At 40.1% G+C, this 16,375-nt stretch overlaps 1 protein-coding gene across 10 annotated transcripts in view; it reads right to left on the reverse strand.

The window, feature by feature from the left end:
* LOC117354083 (ATP-dependent translocase ABCB1-like) overlaps positions 1–16,375 on the reverse strand; it is a 161,561-nt gene that overhangs the window by 123,685 nt on the left and 21,501 nt on the right. For all 10 annotated transcript variants that reach the window (XM_033930918.1, XM_033930916.1, XM_033930912.1 and 7 more), the window contains 4 exons: positions 13,144–13,242; positions 2,129–2,216; positions 1,980–2,031; positions 55–208 (listed from right to left, as the gene is read on the reverse strand). In XM_033930918.1, the coding sequence (XP_033786809.1) occupies positions 55–208; positions 1,980–2,031; positions 2,129–2,216; positions 13,144–13,192 (343 nt within the window). In that variant the 5' untranslated portion in view covers positions 13,193–13,242. The remainder of the gene's footprint in view (positions 1–54; positions 209–1,979; positions 2,032–2,128; positions 2,217–13,143; positions 13,243–16,375) is intronic.

A 16,375-nucleotide genomic window follows, 5' to 3' on the forward strand; every position in this document is an offset into this window, starting at 1 on the left:
CGTCCGAGCAGCTTTAGAAAAATGTTTTCACTTTGCTATCAAATTAATACGCACCTGATGAATTATATTCTTGTACACCACTTTGAACAAAGCTGTCAGTCATTTCACCAAAAACAATGATCATAAGTGGAAGTGCAACACCATTAGCTACTGCACAGATCAAGCCCACAGTCATTAAAACTTTATCCAAACAATCAGCATAAGCAAACTGAAAAAGGAAACACAAAATTACACATTTTGTAGTTCTAATTTTTCCTGTATTTTTAATATCACTCTTAAATCAACCTCCTTGATTGAAGTAAGTCAAGAATAACTCAGGACGACAGAAAGTTAAGGCAATGGCAATGAACAGTGCGTTCAAGTAACTTGGATAAGAAATGGAAGAGGGAGAAGGTGTGATAGTTGGAGGGGCAGGTAGGGTCCAGTGAAAGTTTTTTTAGGTGTAATTACGGCATGTTTGAAGACATCAGGGACAGTTAGAGCAGTGGAAAATTATAGATTGAGGATGTGAAAGATGTGTACTTTCCTCTTCAGTGATTTCAGGAAAGGAAGAAAAGACGGCAGGGGCCAATGGAGGGTTGACAAGAGTAGGATGGTGGAAGGAGAGGTGGAAGTGACTTGGTTGAGAACTTAAGGTTAATCTTCTGAATCTTGTCATAGAAGTACTCAGCAATAGTCTGGGGGAAAGTAATGGAGGGGTTGGCGATAAGGGCACTCTGAGTAGAGAGTTCTGTGTGGCAAAGAGACAATAAATGTTGAAGTCAAGCGAGTTAGTTAGATGGGTATAATTGGCAATTGAAAGAGCAGAATGGAAGGAGGTCAGGAGGAATTTGAAATGAATGAAGTCAGTGTGAGGAGGGATTTGAACCAAAGACATTCTGCAGACCCGGAACAAGAACGTAAATAGCGGATTTTTGAAGTCTGCCCAGGCTGGGGTTGGCACGCCTTGGGGGAGGGGGAGTAAGGGTATATAGAGCAGAAGAGAGAATGGTATTATAGGAGGAGATGGCCTCATTGACAGATTTGTGTAGCAGTAGTTAAGAGAAGGTATGAAACAGTGGTGGAGAAAGTGCAAGGGTCAATAGCCTGAAGATTCCGCTATGTATTGGTGGAATTTGGCCAGGTCTGAGGAGAAGGATGTTATCAGAAGGTCAGAGAGAAAGAACTGTGGTGGAGAAATTTGTGATGGAGCATCTGGAAAAGATTTGAAGATCAAGGCAGTGACCATTTTAGCGAGTAGTAGTGGAGCACATCTGAAGACTGAGCAAGGATGTTAAAGGTTAGAAACCTAGAAACACAAAAGTCAGAGGGATCATTAGCATGATTGTTAAAAATCACCAAAAATAAAGGAAGGAGATGAAGGTTCAAGAAAGGAGGAAAGCCAAGAGTCAAAGTCGCTGAGAAAGGAAGAAAGAGACTTATCAGGGGGTCAGTAATTGACTGCTACTTGGAAAGGTAGCGGAGTGAATAGACGAATGGAGTGGACTTTTGAAGAAAGAAAAACAGCCAGACTGATGTGGATGAAGAGGTGAATATCTACACAAGTAAACAGCCCAACACACCTCCATGACCTGAGTGAGGTGTACTGGAGAAAAGGCAACCTCTATGACACAGGGCAGCAACTGAAGCAGTCTTTAGGTATTGCAAGGATAATGCTACTCTGAGTTCATCAGATAAAAATAAATTTATAAAGGAAGGAAGAGAGGTTTTAGGGGATGGTTCTTTCCATCTTGTGAAATCCGCAAATGTTGCAATTCTTTGTTGGAACATATGGTCACCACAAGAAAAGATATGCAGATATAGTTTTCTTTTCAAAGTAATGCCTAACCTATAGTATGCTTAACGGGCTGTAGCAATTCCTGTGTGTATTGCTTTTATTGATAACCATGCTTGTATGATTATTATAAAATGCTTTCACCTCAATACTAAAATGGGTTTTGTAGGTAAAAATGCTAAGAAATAAAAACAGCATCACTTACCAGCTGGAGCATTCCAACCAGCTTTGCTTTCTCTTTATTTACTTTTTCTTTCCTGAAAAGATGATTACAAAACTGGAAGGTAAATTGGGGATACATACTCAAAAAGCCAAAAAAATAAGTGTTTTTGCGTAAATAAGTAAATCCCTTACTTTTTCTTGTTTTTCTTGGGCATGTCATTTTGTGATGGTTTTTCATCTGTTGTGAAGGCCAGATTGTTGTATCCATTAGCTGGAAATTCTATTATGGAAGACCAAAGCATTGAAGATTTGTTACATCATCTCTTCCAGAATACCACACTTCATAGGCAATTATCAAATCTATATCTATACTGTGTTCTGCTTTACTGATGTTTGATATACAGAAAGGGGAGCATTGCGTGCATGGAATTAAAAGGGTTATGTTACCTTCTTATATCCCCACAAATTTTCCTATGGTGGACTTTTAAGCATGTTACAGATATTGTTAGTATTACACAGGACTATTTATAGAATACATAATAATCATCATAAATCTTCTAAGGAGGCACTGCTAGCCTTTCTACATTACTTGTGACTTTTACCTTGAATTATTTTAGGGATTGGATTTTGAGACTATGGGCTCCTTTTATGAAGCCGCGTTAGCGATTTAACACGCGTAATAGTGCACGCTAATTTCTGGCCGCGCTATCAGCTACCGTCTCTTCTTGAGCAGGAGGTTGTTTTTTGGCTAGCGTGCACTAAAAAGGTGCGTGCGATAAAGCCACTAACGTGGCTTCGTAAAAGGAGCCCTATATTTTAGATTTTGGGCTCCTTTTACTAGCATGATTAGCATGCACTATAGCTCACGCAAGCTGAAAAATTACCGCCTGCTTAAAAGGAGGTGGTAGTGGCTAGTGTGCACGCTATTCCGCGCGTTAAGGCCCTAACGCACCTTTGTAAAAGGAGCCCTTTGTGTTTCTATGTTTTGTTCTCTGAAAATACAGATGTTTCCAGATGTAGCAAAGGCCACACAAATATCATAAGCAATTCCTATCAACGAGATCCTGGGTCTTGGCTCTATAGGAATTTTTTTTATTTAAAATTTCCATGCAGGTGTGTGTTAAATATTGGTCACAAACTTTTTTTTTTCAATCCCTCTCAATTAACTTTGGCCCCATTTTATCAAGCCAGGCAAGAGGTTTTTAAAAAAAAAAAACAAAAAAACAACAATCACAGGTCACCGCAGTAAAAGCTCCGATGATCATAGAATCCCTATGAGCGTTGGAGCTTTTACTGTAGCAGACAATGATTTAAAAAAATCCCTAACATTACTTGATAAAAGCGGGCCTTTGTTTCTTAGTAATAAAATAGTAGAATCTAGGCATCATCTTGTTCCTCCTGTGGTAGAATTCCAACCGTAGGAATGAATTCCTTACATGAAAATTCAGTTTCCGTTTTTAGGATTATTTCCTTTTTGTATTTAAAACAGGAATTTTCATTTTCTTCTATATACGTTTGATCTCTTGTCTCCTTAATTGAGGACTTGTATGGAATTACCAATTAAGTTTATTTTTTATTTCTTATAATTGACATAATTTGTTCTATTATGCTATTTTCTGTTTTTCCTAACACGTATACGAGCATGCTTCAATATACAATTTTTCAATAAATTCAATAAATATAATTTTTTTTAAAAACCCCACCCAATTATAATTACTTAGAACTATTTATAGAATGCATAATAATGATCAAGTTGCCATTTTGCATACACTTAAGTGATACCAATTCGACCATATTATTCCATTCTATCAAAAGCTGCATTGGCCAACAAGTGAAGGTCGCGTGCTCTTCAAATTCAGATGCTTCTTTTACAAAGCATTATATGGCCTACTGCCTAACTACCTCACTAATCAATTCATATTCATCAGACCTGGTCAATCCACACGTCATTCATCACCCTCCCCTCAAAGGCCACACTCAAGAGATTCCTCAGCAGACTACTACCTTACCAAGCTGCCTCCAAAGACCCAGAACTGAGCCAATTGTTGAAAGTATCGGCCTCCTAAAAGCGTACCTTTTCCCAAAATTTAGCAGTTGTCCTTAGATATTCTCACATGATACCTCAACTGTTAACCTCGCTTATCACTGATGACATAGCTCACTGATACTGACCAACTATGCCTCCTTTGTAAACCTCAACTACCTACCTTTAAACCTTACTGTTCACAGGGGCTGCCAAGTTATAAGGAAGCCCCTTGTCATTTAGGCTTTTCTACCACATTGTACATATTATATACTGCCTACCAACCTTGTAATTCCGCTGCTAATCTCCTTCTCGAGTCTTATTGTAGCTCACCAATACTGGTCAGTTTTGCCTCTTTTGTAAACTGAATAGAACCGCAAGGCTTATGCAATATATAAATGCAAATCTGTTATATTTATACTATGCTAACAACTAAGAGTCCCATTTTCCAATGAACCATGGGGTCCTATTGCAAAGGTGTGGTTAAAAAAATGGTCTAAGCATGCCAAGGCCATTTCTGTTGTGGCTGTGAAATAACCTATTTTTTAATATTTTCTTTATTATTATTATTTTTTCTATTAATGGCCATGCATTAATGTTGCCATTAACATATATTTGTGTGTGGCTGTGTGCCATCTGATTCTGATAAGAGAGAAAACAACAAGGTGCACGTGACTGTACCTCTTCTTTACAAGTTTCAAGAAATTTAATAAGATCAAAATCAACATTTTGAAACTTATCATACCTTTCCCCTTCTTCCACCTTACTAAGGAATCCTTTATACCAAGCTGTGGTAAGCACGAGTGCAGGGCATGCTCAGGTGTCCTGTGGAAAGTTCTAGGTTTGTGTGTGCCCACCGGTAACATAAGTAAAGAGCACGGGACAAATATGCACCGACAATCACGCGGCAACAATTCCACGCAGGACATATGCGCGCAGCCTTAAAACAGTTCCTGTTAGAGCTCTGAGGGTGTGTGTGTGGGGGAACACCCCAAGTAAACTTACAAGTGTTCGTGCTTCCATTAGGGGGTGTAGGGGAGGGAAACCCCCCCCCCCAATTTATTTTTCATACACACACACGATATAATCTTAATACATAATGGTGACCACAAAATTAAAAACACAAAGCACACTATACGCAGAGAAAATGTTAATCATCATTTATATTCCTTTTTTTTTTTTCCAAAGAGGTTAAGGGAGATGACTTTAAAATATGCAATGTAACCTCAGTAACTGCTACAGAAAAATAGACAAATAGAGTGCAAAATGTAGAAAGCAGATATAAAATTCTCAAAACCGACACATTTCAATCACTAAATTGAAAATAAAATCAATTTTCCCTACCTTTGTTGTCTGATGATTTTATTTTTCTAATCATCCTTTCCCAGTCTCTGGTTGCACTTCCTTCCATCTGTGCTCTTAACTGTTTCCAGGGTCGTCTTATCCATTGGCTATTTTTCTCTTCTTCACTTTCTGCCCTACATCTATCTTTTCAACTACAGTAAGGCAGGGTACTATAGTTCAAAAAATGGAGGAAGTGAGAAAGATATACAGTATAACTATAAATGAAAATTCACTCGTATCACAGTGTAGTTGAAAAACTCTTTCATTGATTAATGATACTCTCATACGCTCAGAAAAGTGGAGCTCTAATGGAGAGTGTTATCCCCCCTGGCGGAGCTCACCATCCAGTCATGGCATATGGTTTTTCACAAATCTCTAGAAGTTTTTCTGTTAGTGATGATTGTTTTTGTATTTTTGTGCTTTTCTTAGTTATGTTTAATTTTTCTTGTTTGTATTTCATTATCAAATAAAGAAACAGCAATTCTAAGTTAATCTTTACTTAGTTTGAATAGAATATGGGAGTCTCAACGTGGCCCCGTTCGGAATCTGCTTCAGGAGATCCGACATGGAAACTCAAAAAGCTCACTGGCAGCGATACTGCCAACAGGAAGATTTGCTTAGAACTTCAATAATTATCATTCACATTTAATGATTGATCAGTACTTGCACACTGCGCCTTAAAAATAACTGACATAAATATATAAAAATCATCACTAGCAGAAAAACTTCTAGAGATTTGTGAAAAACATATGCCATGACTGGACGGTGAGCTCCGCCAGGGGGGATAACACTCTCCATTAGAGCTCCACTTTTCTAAGCGTATGGGAACATCATTAATCAATGAAAGAGTTTTTCCAAGTACACTCTGATACATTAGGCGTGAATTTTCATTTATAACTACATCTATCTTTGGCATTAACAGTCAACTTTTTTTCATTTTTCTGCTTTCTTCTCAAAATCTGCTTTTCCATGTCTTACCTTCCTTTCTTCTCCCTCTTCTTTCCCATGCTCTGGCATCTCTCTCTTTCTTCACTCCCCCTTTGTGTGGAGTGACATATTTCTTATCCCCCTCCCCCCATGGTCCAACATCTCTCTCCTTCCTTTAACCCTTCCCACAGTCTAGCATCTCTCCTTCCCTCCCCCTTCCAGTGGTCAGACATCTCTCTCTCGCCTTCCTTCACCCTTCTCTGGATCCAACATCTCTGACTTCCTTGAGTTCTCTCCTCCACCCCCCACCCCTCAGTGTAACATCTATCAACTCTCTATCCATGTGCACATTTTCCCTTTCCTTCAGTTCCCCTTTTTATATTTCCTCCTCTTTTCTACCCTTCCTCTCCATCCCTTATGCAGTATATCCCCTCTCTCCTCCTCCACCCATGTCCAGCATTTCTCCTCTCTTCCCTCCCATTCACCCAGCCTTACCAACTCTCTCCATTTCCCCACCTCCCTCAGTCCAACATCATCCCCAGACATGTCAAGCACATCTCCTCTAACCTTCTTCCGCCCTCCTGCTGTCTGACCTAGAATCTGGAGTCCATACAAGGCCCGGCACCAGTGCTAACTTCAAACAATGAAGAGTATTCCCGTCTATGTGCTCCGTGTAAAGGAAAAAAGTCATTGAGGGCCAAATCAGGTGAGCAGGGAGGTGTTCCAATACAGTTATTTGTTTTCTAGCTAAAAATTCCCTCACAGACAGTGCCGTGAGAGTTTCCAAGTTTATTAAATAGTTTGATTAATCGCCATATCAAAATTCAAGGCGATGTACAAAATAAAATAAAACACAGTTATGAGACATGGGTAAAATATTATATACAATACATACTGTTATAAACACAAATCACAATATTAAAGTAAAAATAGATTATTGGACATTGTTAGAAACAAAAGGAAAGTTCATTAAAGGTTACAATGCATATTAAATTCAAAATAATAAAAAAAAAAAAAAAAAAAAAAGAAGGTAATAACATAGGGGGAGGAAAATTACTAAAAATATAATATTAAAAGATCGTTAATCGCTAAAAGCATCATTAAAAAGGAAACTTTTAAGCTTACTCTTGAATTTATCTAGATTTTTTTCTTCTCTTATATATGTTGGAAGATCATTCCAGGATTGAGGAGCTGTCACCGAGAAGATAGTAAGACGTCTAGTATTGATGATTTTTAAAGAAGGAATGGTTAATAAATGTTGGTCCTGTGATCTCAATGTTCTAATAGTGGAATATGGAATTAAGACTCTATGGATGAAAGCCGGAGTTTGAAAAATGAGAGTTTTAAATGTAAGTAGACATATCTTGAATAGAATACGGTGTGCTATAGGTAGCCAATGTGATTCTTTAAGTAAGGGAGTGACGTGGTCAAATTTTTTTGCTTTATGAATTAATTTAATAGCGGCATTCTGAACAATTTGTAGACGTCTAATTTCTTTTTGAGGTAAACCTTTGAATAAGGCATTACAGTAATCGAGTTTAGAGATGACAAAAGAATGAATCAAGATATTAAGTGATTTTGCACATAAAAATTTAGAAACTGAACGAATTTGTCGTAATCTGAAGAAAGTGGATTTAACGACATTGCTTATGTGGTCGTGGTATGACAATTTATTGTCAAATATAATACCTAAGATCTTTATGTTGTGTTGGGTCTGTAATGAATTGCCATTGATAGAGATTGGAGTAGTAAATGTACTGCTATCCTTCCATGGGAAAAGCATAGCATTGGTTTTTTGAATATTTAATGATAATTTGTTAGTGTCCAGCCAATGATGAATCTGATCCAGTTTGTTATTTATTGCTGTTATTTCTTGTACATTCTTGGGGTCAATTGGGTGTAATAACTGAATATCATCGGCATAAGCGAATACCGAAAAACCAATGGATTGACATAATGTCATAAGTGGAGCTAGAAAAATATTAAATAAAATAGGAGAAAGTATTGATCCTTGTGGAATTCCAAAAGGTAATGTGAAATTATTAGAATTTGTATTGTTAAAGATAACTGTAGAGGAACGGTTTTCAAAATAGGATTTAAACCAGCTAAGAACTTGATCGGTTACACCTATGGAGTATAGTCTGTGAATTAGGAGGGTATGATCTATGGTGTCATGATCCAACTTTCACACAGCCTTTTCAGCACTTTCAAATAGTACACTTAGTTAACTGTTTGTCCAGTTGATAGAAATTCATAACGATCAATCCCTCCGATATCAAAAAATGTTAGCAACATTGCTTTGAATCTTGATTTGGACTGGCAGAACTTTTTTGGTTGTGGAGAATTGACTTCCATTGTGCACTTTGATGCTTTGTTTCAGGGTTGTATTGGTACACCCATGTTTCATCACCAGTGATTACATGGTCAAAACAATTGTCTAACCTCTCCAAAAGTCTTGGCAAGCATCGACTCTCCTTTGCTTTTGTTCATCAGTGAGCTCCTTCAGGGCCATTTTATACCTTTCTCATGCCAAGATTTTCAGTTATGATATTTCCCAATGTTTACTCGGTCTGCTATACTTCTCACAGTCAGTCAACGATTTTGACACACAATTCAACAAATTTTTGTAATATTTTAATCAGTTCTGCTCACTACTGGCCACCCTGACCTTTCTTCATCAGTAACACTGTCTCTTCCCTCAGAAAAACATTTAATCAATTTGTACACTGACCGTTTCTTCCTGGCATTATCCCCATAAACTTGGGCTAGCATATTCCTGATTTCACTTCCACTCTTGCAAAGCTTAACAAGAAATTTAATGTTTGTTCTTTTTTTTAAATCTTTATTCATTTTTAAAACTTTCAACAAGTGTAACATATGATACAATCATTTTATACTTTAACATCACTTAATATACCATCAAAGTTAACTCACATCAAATATCCCTTCCCCCCTTATGCCCAACAATTGTACTTAAGCATAATAAATCATAAAATATTCCCTCCCCCCTCTGGATGTGTAAGACAAAGGGAAAAAAAAAAATTCATTCTGTACAATAGTTTGTTAATCTTGAATTATATATATATATATATATATGTTACCTGTACAGATATTAGTGTAATGTATGTAATACCTACTGTTTGTTCATTTGTATGACACTGTTTTAGATTAAAAATCAATAAAAATTTAAAAATAAATAAATAAATAGTTTGTTAATGTCTCCCAAACATCCTTACATTTCTTAAAATGCCCATGCTGTATGGCTGTTACCCATTCTATTTTAAAGATTTGGCATAACGAATTCCACAATGTTGTTCTAATTCAAGCGCCGATATTCTTGCAATAGCGCACAAAAACACATAATAGTGAATGCCACTCAAGACACTGCCACATGTCAACACGAACACAGCTGTGAGACACTGATATACCAAGGTTATGAAACATTACCAAGTTATTTGTACAGTGCTGCCAATGTAAGTGCACAAAGTTTGTGAACTTAATTGCCAAACTCTGTACGACAGTTTTATCAAGATGCAGTTTACGACATCTTAATTCATAGTGACTTTTTTTTTTTAATCTTTATTGATTTTTAATCTAAAACAGTGTCGTACAAATGAACAAACAGTAGGTATTACATACATTACACTAATGTCTGTACAGGTAACACATATCATTCAAGATTTTCAGTTTTCCTACATATAACAATAATATAATATACTAGTGTTTAAGCCCGTTAGATTAACGGGTGCTAGATGACCGTGTCTCCTGTTTTTGAACCTGAGCAGAGGCAGAGGCAGAGCCAGGGCGGGAGGGAGTGACGGTGGGAGAGCAATTTCAAAGCCTCGGAAGCGGCGGCTCCTTGACCAATCCGTGCTTACAACATCCCCACACTCGCAGTCTGGCTGGCTCCCCCACCAAAGCCCTTCGCAGTGGTAGCCCCTCCCGCATCCGTCCCCGCGTCCCAAGCCTCTCCGAAGGCCGGCTCCCATGAAAATGGTACCTCTCTGTCCAAAGCCGCGGCGGCAGCCTCCCTCAAAACACATTTCAAATCTGACATATTGTAATCACAAAACAGAAAATAAAATTATTTTTCTTACCTTTTGTTGTCTGGTCATTATTCATACCATGTAGGGGTCCCAGGCTATGGTTGGCTTTTGATAACTCGCTTGCCAGGGCCCCTTCTTTCTTCTTCCCTCCCTCCATCCCTGCAGCTAAAGACAGGCACCTCCCTCCAGTGGTCTGAGACAGGAGGGAGCAGTTAGGAGAGGGTCTGAGGGCAAAGAGGGGCTCAACAGCGCCCAACCACCTTTCCTTCCCTCCCTCCATCAGGTGCAGTGAATTCAGCAATGTTAAAAGGAGTTGCGTCGAAATCAGAGGCCTGCCACTGCCGTAGCACGTTCCCCTCTGCCTTGGTCCCGCCCCTTCTCTGACATATTGGACTGCGGCAGAGGGAACGTGTTACGGTGGCAGCAGGGCTCCAATTTCAAAGCAGCTGCTTTTAACATAGACGGAGCTGAACTGACGTGATGGAGGAAGGGAAGGAATGGTGGGGCAAATTTTGGCAATGGCAGGAATTGTTTGGCGGGCCAAGCACCGGTTTCTTTAGGTAGCCCCAGTTGTTTACTTGGATTCAATGTGAGCCGGGTGAGGAAGGCCACCGCAGCCTCGCGCTAGGTAGGGGGACAACAATGGCGCTTATGCTCAAGCCCCCACCGCAGCTCCTCTCTCGATCCTGGTGCGGTTCGAGAGAGGAGTAGTGGCGGCGGCTTGAGCATAAGCGCGATTGTTGTCCCCTACCTAGCGGCGAGGCTGCGGCGGCCTTCCTCACCCGGCTCTCACGGCTAGCGGCTGGCGAACCCTAATGCTGACATTGAAGCCAAGTAAACAACCGGGGCTGCCTAATGAAAGATGGTAATCATATTCTGTTCTGAAAGCCCCCGCCGTAGCTCCTAGGCGGTTGAGGGGGGAAGGTTGTGGTTGGAGTTGCTAGGCTGCAGCGGATGTGTGAGTTGCGAGTGTGGGGCCTGTAGCGGCGCGAGGTGGAGAGCAGGCTGTGGTGACGTAGTAGGCGCGCATGCGCACTCGTGTTTCCGCGACGGGATCAGGGAACACGATTTTTTTAGTGCGCATGCGCGTCCTACCATTTTATTATATTAGATAGTATAAATGAAGAATATAGTTATCCAAATGTCACCATCCATATTTATTCCCCTCCCTCCCCCCATGGATGTGTAAAGATGAATGAACAAAAGGAAAGATAAGATAAATATACATTATTATAATTTTACAAATTTAGTCAATGGGCTCCAAACTTTATTAAATACACCACTAAATCCCCTACACTCTGCATTAATTCTTTCATATCTGTAAGTGGTACACACGTTCACCCACCAAAAAGTATAACTTATTCTGTCATGGTTCTTCCAGTTACTCGTTATCAATTGAATGGCTATACCTGTCATAGTGACTTTAGATTTACCAAGGATAATTGCAACTTGCACCAAGCTATTGCCAGCATTCTCTCAAATGTACCTCCACTAAAGTTCTAGCATAACACTGGCTAGATTCCAGCATGACTTCAACATAGCTCTAAAACAGTGGTCTCAAACTCAAACCCTTTGCAGGGCCACATTTTGAATTTATGGGTACTTGGAGGGCCTCAGAAAAAAATAATTAATGTCTTATTAAAGAAATGACAATTTTGCATGAGGTAAAACTCTTTATAGTTTATAAATCTTTCCTTTTGGCTAAGTCTTAATAATAATATTGTCATTTATAGCTAAAGAGACAAATGATCAAGAAACTAGTTTTATTTTACTTTTGTGATCATGATAAACACACCGAGGGCCTCAAAATAGTACCTGGCAGGCCGCATGTGGTCCCCGGGCCGCGAGTTTGAGACCACTGCTCCGATAAGAGAGAAGAAGAAATACTAAAATGGGACAAAAAAATTTCTATTAAAGCACTCTAACACTATGAATCAAATATAAAATATTAATTTCTGTAAGGAAACCCTCAGTTATTAACATTAATAACCACACTGGCGGTATAGCTTTAAAATCAGCAATAAGCTCAGAATCTTGCCCAGGTTGTATTCAGAGGTTTATGACCTGCCCATCATCATCCCTGGGCTTTCCTTATTTTAAACACACATGAAAAGTGCCCTTTAAAGAAACCCAACATAAGAGTGAAAAGTGAAAAAAATAAAAATAAAAATTGTCATATATAAGAGTGTTCAATAATAAATTCACTTATCTGTCTCAAGAGACATTATGACATTATGGGCTCCTTTTACTAAGCTGCAATAGCGTTTTTAGCACATGCAGAATTTTAGCGCACGCTAAACCCACGCTACATGGCTAGAACTAATGCCAGCTCAATGCTGGCATTGGGGTCCAGCGCGCAGCAATTCAGCACGTGCTAAAACCGCTATCGCAGCTTAGTAAAAGGAGCCCTATGTAACGAGGAGCGCTTCTTTTATCAAACTACAAATGCTGCTGTGAAGTGAACAGAAAGTTCCTGAAGTAGTAATGAAATAGGGCACCTCATCGAGCCTATTTGAATGCATTACCTTTCTGTAGAGTTTTTGTAAACAGTGATGCAATCATATTTAAAAGGTAGGGCAGGCAAGCCTTTTCCTGCAGGATTAAAGGATGAGTAATAGAGGGAGTAGGGCACCCTAGTATCAGAGAAGCCCACTCCTTGCTGCAATCCACAGCTCTCTGTACAAGACTTCCTTACTTATTTACAAGACTTACTCTACAATAGGTCTGAGGGTTTGAAGTCATGTATAAAAAAAAAGTCATGACCTGAAAAAAAAAAAAAAAAAAAAAGTTCCCCAGGACTAGTGCATGCAGCAATTAGTACAATGTGCTAATCCCTCAGAATAGGAATATGAACATGTTAGACTTACCAACGCCGACCTGGTCCTGTCCGGGGTAATTTGTGAAATCATCCTTCATCTTGCTATTTTCTTGTATCCAATTCCACGGTATTATTTAGTATATAAAAGCTGTACAATCAAGAGATACTCAGTAAAGACATACTAAGGTTTTGTTTTTCAGAATTTAAAAATACCGTAATGAGTACATTTTGTTATGATTGCAAAAGAATACATTTTACTCTCTTCCACAACTGTACTGCTTTTGAGATTTTTAAGCAGTAGGTCCCTTGCCAGAGAACTTTAGGGTCCTTTTACTAAACTATAATAAAAATAGGCCAGGTGTTCCCTTATGTGGGTCTTTCCCCCACGCCATTTTTACCGCAGCTGTGAAAACCCCAACTTTCTTTTTTTTCGCATTAATGGCTATATGTTAACATTGCCATTAGAACACAGCCATTTTAACAATTAACACAGAGCGTGTATCGACATCTATTTTGCAGGCAGACTCCTGCATTATCTGTGCACTAACCAGTAAGTGGGTAGTAATATAGATATGCTAACTGCTTAGCACAGGAATGTCCACTCTCTATTCCTGATAGCTCCTCAAAAAAACCACCAAAAACTGCAGCAGGCAATTAGTGCATGCAGATTGCCAAGTTACTGCAGGATACCCAAGTGTGTCCTGTGATATTTCATTTTTTTGCTTCATTAGGTGCATGCTAGCTCTTAATGTAGCTTAGTAAAAAAAAAAATAAGAATAATAAAGATCCAACACAACTCAAAATACAGTGTGTCAAAGGCTTAAGACAATGTCGATTACTAAAGGTACAAGTATCATTTGAAAATGAATTAGAATACTATGCTTTGTTTCTTTTTCTTTTCTTATCTCAGAAAGGCAGGTTTGAATCTTTTCTATATCATTTCCAATAGGTGCTGCATGTTCAAATTCAGGGTCTCCCAAGATAAGGAATCCTTTATTAAAACTGCAGGTAAAATGTGGCCTTAGCACATCCTTACGTGGGTCATTCTTGTATGCTAAAGTCATTTTTACTGCTGGGGTAAAATGGTTGGCTAATTTTCCCTTTAGCACATGGCCATTACCATGCAAGTCTCTACAGCTACCCATTTTGTAGATGGTAAGGGGCTTATGTGCTAAGCATGCACTAATCAATTCGCAGGAAGCAATATAGCAGCGCTAACCGATAAATGCAGAACACACCCACTCTGCCCTCAGACCCAGCAATAGCATGCACAGAGGCTGCCTCAGCACACCCCATGGCAAGCCATTTTTTTTGCTGTTTGTAAGCATGCGTTAGTGGTTACTGCATCTTGGTAAAATGGCTTCTTAAATTATGCTGAGGATATCCTAAACCTGAGGGCCAGGGAGTGAGAAAAGGAGCTCCCTCATCTCCCCAAAGCGTTAAGTTTGACAATAGATAAATATGACACACTCTTAACTATCTTTAACTGTTGCTGCAAAGTCATGATCAGTTCAGCAGCCACAGCAGGGAACCCGTCAGGAGGGTTGCCTAGTCTCTCCTACCCCGGATTGTCCACCCCACCCCCACACCCAAATGTCCACGGCAGGAGTGCCCATTTCCTCCTGCTGGAACACTCCCCCCAAACACCCCACCAACCCCACCCGGACCACACAGTACCTTTTATAAGTTGGCCGGCCAGAGGGATACTTCTTCCCTCTGGCCAGCAGGTCGGCTTCCACTGAATGGTGGGTCTGCCCCTTCCTGGTGCATTGTGGGATGCACCAATGAGGGGCCTAAGGCCCTGATTGGCCCAGGTACTTAAGGACCCTCCCATAGGAGGGACCTTAGGCACCTAGGCCAATTGGAATCTTAGGCCTCTCTCCTCTGGGCATTCTGGGATGTGCTGGGAGTGACCTAAGACTCAGGATTGGCCAAATCCCTTAGGCCACTCCCATTCAGTGGAGGTGGGCCTGCTGACTGGAGGGAGGAAGCATCCTTCTGGCCGACCAACTTAAAAAAGGTACTGTGGGGTCCAGATGGGCTGGGGGGGCATGCTCTTCAGGGGGGGTTCCGGCAGGAGGATAGGCATCCCTCCTGGCGATGATCTTTGGAGGGGAGGTTCTGGCAGGAGGGAGTGGGCACCCCTTCTTCTGGGGGATGTCGGGGGGAGGGACTGGGCACTCCTCCTGCTGTGGACATTTGGAGGTGGGGGGAGGATATTCCGGGATTCCAGCAGGAAGGACTGGACATCCCTCCTGTCGGTAGTCTTCACAGGGGATTCCCTGCCATGGCTGCTAAACTGATTGCAGCAGGCAGATTCCCTTGCTGCGATCAACTCAGCGGCAACCTGATTCTCTAACCAGCGCCTGTGATATGGATGCCAGTTAGAGAATCTTGGTGTTAAGCGGGCTTAGGCGTCTGTCCGTGAGGACAGACACAATTCTATATAGAATGCCTGTGTGCAATTCTCAGAAGCCGCTTTGGCGGCTTCTGAGACCGGGTGTCCTATACAGAATCTGGTTAAGCATAGATCATGTGAGCTCTTACCCTTTTTAAAAAGTAGCTGTGCAGCAATAGCAACATTATTGCTTAGCCTTTAATACACAATACAAAATTATATATACAGTATAGGCTTTTTTTTACAGCTGTATTAAAACATCCTTAGCAAACAAAATTTCTATGTCTCTGTAAAGCTCTTAGAAATTTCTCCGAGTATCTCAACTGAAACTGAATAAACATAATAGCATTTCCCTGATTTCCATTTGTACCTTACTGCTTTTATCTGGATCATACGGTTAAAAGATAAGGTTGAATTGCTTAACAAATATTTCTGTACTGTTTTCACAACTGAAGCGCCAGGGGCAGGACTGCATTAGACAAAACAAAAAAAATAGTGATAAGAGGTGTGGCAGATCCCAGTTGATTTTCAGAGGATTGCGTTTATGAGGAGCTACTAAAATGAAGGTGGACAATGCAATGAGGCTAGTTGGTGTATATCCAAGGATACTGAAGGAACTTAGGGAAGTTCTGGGAGCTCCACAAGCTAACCTTTTCAATGCTTCTCTAGAATCAGGAATGGTAACGGAGGACTAGAGAGGGGCAGATACAGTCCCTCTCCACAAAAGTGGAAAGGAATAGCTAGGGAACTACAGGCTGGTAAATCTGACTTCTGTGTTAAGTAAATTAATGGAAATGCTTTTCAAGCAGAGAATAGTAGTTTCTGAAATCCAGTGGATTACAGGATCTGAGGCAACATGGATTACCTAGAGGCAGGTCTTGTC

This window comes from Geotrypetes seraphini, chromosome 2, assembly GCF_902459505.1.
Source record: "Geotrypetes seraphini chromosome 2, aGeoSer1.1, whole genome shotgun sequence".
Taxonomy (NCBI): domain Eukaryota; kingdom Metazoa; phylum Chordata; class Amphibia; order Gymnophiona; family Dermophiidae; genus Geotrypetes; species Geotrypetes seraphini.